This window comes from Rhincodon typus, chromosome 20 (genome assembly GCF_021869965.1).
Source record: "Rhincodon typus isolate 14 chromosome 20, sRhiTyp1.1, whole genome shotgun sequence".
Classification (NCBI taxonomy): Eukaryota; Metazoa; Chordata; class Chondrichthyes; order Orectolobiformes; family Rhincodontidae; genus Rhincodon; species Rhincodon typus.
This window is the reverse complement of record NC_063351.1, coordinates 5,019,360-5,025,917: the sequence shown is the minus strand read 5'-3', so window position 1 is coordinate 5,025,917 and position 6,558 is coordinate 5,019,360. Positions and strand designations below refer to the sequence as shown.

At 38.3% G+C, this 6,558-nt stretch overlaps 1 protein-coding gene across 1 annotated transcript in view; it reads right to left on the bottom strand.

The window, feature by feature from the left end:
• The window catches only part of jmjd1cb (jumonji domain containing 1Cb), a 68,546-nt gene that overhangs the window by 38,666 nt on the left and 23,322 nt on the right, over positions 1-6,558 (bottom strand). Inside the window, exons 5-8 of the mRNA XM_048609154.1 lie at positions 6,148-6,349; positions 3,445-3,653; positions 2,522-2,674; positions 227-374 (exon numbers count right to left, since the gene is read on the bottom strand). Coding sequence (XP_048465111.1) covers positions 227-374; positions 2,522-2,674; positions 3,445-3,653; positions 6,148-6,349 — 712 coding nt within the window. The remainder of the gene's footprint in view (positions 1-226; positions 375-2,521; positions 2,675-3,444; positions 3,654-6,147; positions 6,350-6,558) is intronic.

Here is a 6,558-nt window from a genome sequence, read left to right as displayed (position 1 = left end):
CACCTGGTTATCTCAGATTCTCCAGCATCTGCAGTTCCTACTATCTCTGTTCATTTTTCAAACTGCCTTTAGCACTTAAAGTATTCCCTTAGAGTATGCCTGGCTATGGAACAATCATCCTACATTAAAAAGAGATAAAAACACACAAAATAATTCACGTGAGTTTTGTTTTTAAAAACCTTCATGCTTACACCCTCATTGTGTAAGTTACAATATGTGTAATTACACTCTGATCAACTTTGAGCAAAATAATCCCAAAATACACCGCTGCAGAATCTTACCAGTACTCGGGATAATCTGTGTGGGCATCAGGTTCTTTGTATCATGAACTTGGCCTTTGACACACTTTAACCAGACATAAAGTTCCTTATTGGCTACAATCACAAAACAAGACAAATATATTTATTGATACTTGTTAGAATTATCTTTGATACAACAGAAAATCTAACATGGAGAAGTAACAATCACAACATTTGCATCAATGACGAATCTGCATTTTGAAAGATGAAAACAGCAAATGTTTCATGTAAATTCAAGAATGGATTTCTTTGGAGCATAAATAAAGAAGTTATAACATAATATTAAACTTTGTGTCTTAAAGAGTTCTTAAATTTTGTCTCGGAAAAAAGTAAAACTCGATGGTTCTGAGCAATATCTATCCATTATGATTCAAGCATTATTAATATAATGGGGTCATTTTCAGCCAACATTTTTCAAACAGAGAAAACAGCAAAGGTTACCAACCAATCTGGTGATCCCTGATTAAAGAACAGAAAGTGCCTTTACACTGTATATTCCCCATTCATATTACTTCGATACTATCCAAAAACATACCTATATGGAGCACATGGTTGGAAATATATACAGTGACAGATAGGATCGGAGAATCCCAGATTTTTTAGAAATTCATTAATGGGATGATGGTGTTGCTAGCTAGGCAGCATTTATTGCCCATCCCTAATTGCCCAGGGGGCAGTTCAGAGTCAACCACATTGCTGTGGGTCTGGAGTCACATGTAGGCCAGACCAGGTAAGGACGGCAGTTTCATTCCCTAAAGGACATTAGTGAACCAGATGAGCTTTTCTGACAATTGACAATGGATTCATGGTCATCATTAGATTCTTAACTCCAGATATTTTTTATTGAATTCAAATTCCACCATCTGCTGTGGCGGGATTTGAACCCAGGTCACCAGAACGCTATCAGAACGATTAACAGTCCAGCAATAAAACCGCTAGGCTATTGCCTCCCCTACCAAAGAAATAAAGATGTCAAAACATTTCAACTGACATCACATAGGTTTACACATTCAACCCCGTGTGCCACTGTAAACTAGACTGAACAGCACAATGGACCTTAGTGTGATGTACAAATCTGCAGCTTAGCTGCAGAAATAGGCCAGGCCCTGACCACGTAAATTAAATGTGCGCATTGCATCTGTGGTAAAGACACGAGGCAAAATAGATGTTGCCAACTAGACTGGAGAAAATATGCTAAAGAAAGAAAAATCTTACAAAATATCATTATCGATTAAGCAAATCAGAATTCTAGATGTTAAAAAGAAAGAAAATATCCAACAATATTAGGTTGGGTACTGCAGTAGATTACCACTTTGTCCTATAATTTGACAAAATTAGTTACATAAAACTTGAAGAAAGTGAATATGTATTGATGTAGCCTTTCATGTCCTCAGAATACCCCAAATGCTTCACACACCTGTCCCCTTTGTAGTGCACTCACCACAGTAATATAAACAGACAGATACTTTTCACATAGCAAGATGCCACAAGCAGCAATGACATAGTGACTAAATAATCTTCTTCGGTGATGTTTGTTAAAAGTTGCAATTTTGGACAGGATTGAGGAACTGCTTGGAGTAAATGTCAACCAAGCTAGCCATGTTGTCAATTGTATTTACAGTTATTTTAAAGGACAGTGAAGAAACTGAAAATAACAGTATTTAACGAATTTGTGGCAGATGCAGTAGAATGAAGTTTATAAAAAAGACCATAGAATAGTCACATAATTGTTACAACTTTAACTCTGTTTCATTCTCCACAGATACTGCCACACAGTTTCTTCAGTACTTGCATTTCTATGAAAGTGAATCGCAAAACATTCCCTTTTAATCAATACTGGATTCCACTGACCATGAGCAAGAGCATTTTAACATGTGAATTGAAGATGAATGCTGCACTATACCTAAAGATTTGAACAGACATTTCAATTGCATGGCACATTTTCACACATCTTGACGTAATTTTGAAAACTGCACTGGAACCACATGGTTTTCACACATGGGTGATGCTGCAGACTAATGAATACATTAATTTATTTAATTCAGGGAATTATGAAGCAACTAGAGAGCAAAATAGTACATGTGAAAAAGTGAAAATTCACAAAGCTTTCACGCCAGTTAGCAGAGAGTATTCTGATGCTGACATTCAATACAGCTGAAACTGAACAATGTGTGAACATGGCCTGCATTTTGTTTTATCCACAGATCAATTCAGAAACTGACCTTTAGAACCTCTTCTTCCTCTTGCTTCATAGCAGTCCAAACAGACCACAAATCCACATTTCTGGCAAACCCAATGGATGTTAAACAATGTGGCTTCACATGCATCACACATTTCCTGAACTCCTTTTACTGCTCTCTTCCAGGCTATTTTGGCTGAAACACAAAACAAACACTGTTACTGTATACTGAAACTTTCAGTTAATAGGGGAAAGTTCACCAGTTTCGATTGCTTTTTGCAGCAGTTTAGACTACACTATGTTCAAAACTAATGATCAGACGAGGTATGAACTGTTGTAAGAAAAATACGCATCTTAAACATTCTGGAAAATGTTAGAAATGTTGAGACGCAAATTCTGGCAACCAGAAAAAATAGGAAAGGGCACTTACTGCATAGTCAAAAAGGGCAAATAAAAGTCGGGATAGAAAGATGTACTGTTTGATTTCACTTAAATATAAATGCAATGGGAATTTTGACAAATCAACTTACTTGCACTATCTATTTATCTGTCATTTAATCTATCTCCAATTCTAAAACTAGCAAATTTAATTCAGGCATTTTTTAAGTCACCATAATAAGCATGATATTCTCGTGGACAGTGTAAGCAGTTGTCCAGCGAGTGGCAGCATCAAGTTTCCTGGCGCCGGCAATATGCTGTGTGGTGAGAAGACATTTCGTTCCCCTGCCATATTGCCACCGATCACTCCTTCCAGCCATTCCTCGATGGAGTGGGAAAATTCAACCCAATATTCCAAAACCATTCATAGCACTATGTTCGAAAGATTCAACATGCAACATAAGTTGTCAAGAATTTGAATCCATCAACATGTAAACACTGACACTTCTATTGCAGCAAGTTTTAAATCACGCTTAGTATGTTTGTTGTACAAACAGATCGTAAAACTAGACAGAAGCGAACTATTACCATCAAGTTTAAGCCAACTCATAGCAGTCCTCTCGGATGTCTCTATTTGACAAAACGTATCTCCAATATTTCTCAAAATGTATTTAGAAGATTCTAAGTCCAAATCCATGGAATCACTAGGTAACCACAGATTTATTGCTTCATCATCACATTGATCTGGAGTTGAAAATCCATCTATCCTTAGTACGGCATTCTTACTGAATGCCAGTCTGCAAAAGTAAAGAGATATAGGTTAATTTAGTGAAATCATTTTATACATTACGTGACCGCAACTGTACAGCTGGTAGACAACTGTTTTGATTGACGACAAATAATTTCAAAAAATTAAAGCACAGAGAAGCAAATTCAGCCTTAAATTAGAGCTATCTATTCTAATTCCACCTTCTTGTACTTCCCTGTATTCAGCACGTTCAATTTCAAGTACCAACACAATTCTATTTTTAATGAGGACAACACAGCATGGAGCTGGTGGAACACAGCAGGCCAGGTAGCATAAGAGGAGCAGGAAAGTTGATGCTTCGGATCAGGCAGGGTCAAGGGAGTTGAGAAATAAATAGAGGAGGGGTGGGGCTGGGGAAGGTGGGTGGGATGGCGATAGGTGAGTGCAGGTAGAGAACGGTGGGGATTGGTCAGTGGGATGGGTGGGATGGATAGATGGGATGGATAGATGGGAGAGAAGATGGACAGGTTGTGTCAGGTCAAGGAGGCAGGGATGACAGGGAAGGTTGTACATGGGATGAGGCCGGGGGTGGGGAGATTTTAAAAAACTGGTGAATTCCATGTTTAGGACATCGGGCTGTAGGCTCCCGAAGCAGATTATGGAGGTGTTGCTCTTCCAGTTTGCGATGGTGTCATTGTGACACTGGAGGAGGCCCAGGATGGACATGTCACCCTGATCAAAAAAATAGATATTTACGTGACATATTAACATTTTGTATACAACAGTATTTTCACCCTTAAAGACCACAGGACATTGGCACTGAGTGGTTTTCACAACTAATGAGCACAACCCTTTTGTTATAGCCTCCCCCTCTTATCTCTTATGGAGTCCTATCTTCAAACATTCAGTACTATTAGCAGTTGGCCTAGCTTCTGGATTTCTAAGTAGAACTACTGTGAAACTGGGATCACAATCTATACACTATCAGTAACACCGCCTATGATGGCTCTATTCATGCCAGTGAGGATGATGCTAAAGCTGAATATGCAGCATTTGAAATTGAATTACCCCTTCCATAAATTCAGTAGTTTGCTTTAAAATTTCCTTTTGTTTTCATCCTGCCCAACAACTGGGTTCAATCCATGTACCAGCTGTGACAGTGCATAGAGGCCTGCCTCCTTGCCTTGCCCACACTTATGGAGTGGTGTGCTCAAGCTACTTAACCAATTGTTTCTGTTTCATGAACAGAGATACGTATTGGCTTTTGTGGACAACGGCTAATTACAGCAAACTTATTATTAACCAGCACCTAGGATGCCAGGAGTGTGCCGATTGATCAAATATTCCAGTTAATCAAGAGATCCAGATAATCAACATAAAAACACACAATGATTAATAGAAATGTAATGCAGAGAGTATACAGATCACTGTTATACTTTATAAACAGCATAAATCATTTAAATAATAATGCATCTTTGTCTTAAATAAAACTTATCTCCTTCTCACTCACACCCTCAATTAACTGAGAGATTGCCTTAATACAGTAAACGTCCGGTACTCCAGGTGTATAATTTTTGCCAGTTCATCGTGAGTGCCAGTTCATAAGATGCCAGTTAAAACAAAGTTTGCTGTGCTCACTTAAGTTAAATCATTCAGCATCATCTGCCTTATAACACAAATCACATTTCCAGGATCTTACAGTTGTGATGTTGCTTCTTAGGACTTGGCAAGATCTTGCAGTTACATTGATCTATGGCAAACAAAACCTTTCATACTTGACCCATTTACTGTTCTCAGGCATCATCTGACATCAATACAACTGCCTCATTCAAGCCCTCTGCATAATTGGTCCAAGTCTCTTTACGCTCTCTCATTTTTGCTAATGTTTGATAACTTCAGTGTTTTCATATATGGGTGACATTAGCTAAAAGTAGCAGGAAATGACTACACGATTTATGGGCAGCAATCCTACCACTGGGTTTCATATGGCAGAGACAATAGCCACCAATAGCTTGAAGTGGTGACACAATCAGTGGCTGCAGCACCTCGGCAGCAAGGATGAACATCAAAATCAATAGTACACATGATAACTGACAATGGTAGTCAATTACATAAGTAGCTGAACAATACTTTGCCCAAGATATGAAACAAAAACAGAATTTGCTGGTGAAACTCGTCAGATCTGGCAGCATTTGTGCTAAGAAAGCAAAGTTAGCATTTCAAGTCCAGCGACTCTTTGTCAGTGGTGATCAGTTGCGTTGAAGAGTCACTGGGCTCGAATCGTTCAGTCTGCTTTCTTCCCAGATATTGCTAGACCTGCTGAGTTCTGCCAGCAATTTCTGTTTTCGTTTCAGATCTCCAGCATCCACAGTTCTTTGTTTTATTTCTTAATTAGATGCCCTGGTTCTGCTCTCTTAATAAGATTAATTAACTTGATGATTTCCTAATACTGACCTGAACCAATCTGCTTTTCATCCTGAAAGGCCAGAATAACAACGATACAATCAACTTGCAATTTAGGACCCAAATTTATGTTTACATACCGGCGGAAATAGTAGAATCTGCAGAATACTGCTGACTGACTGAACTCCTCATTCTTCCTGTAACGTACCATACGACATTCTCTACACTTTTGAAGATTTGGTGCTATCTCAGAGCATGAGCCATCTTGCAGAAAAGGTTCTCCAGTTTGTTTAAGTTTCTTAACTTTCCGCCAGTCCTTCAACACTGACCGTGGTAAACCATCTGTAAAAAAAAAGTGTCTTGAAGACTACGGCATTGTAAAAACTTCTGACAATAGTGTATTTTAAGCAAACATAAGTAACTTATTTTAGGCGTACCTGTATTCATTCTGTGAGTCACCTTGCTCTCCAAAAAACACACAATTGAAAAATCAGACACTCATTTCTTAACCAGAATTAAAATAATGTCATTCTCCTGCAATAAATTGTTAA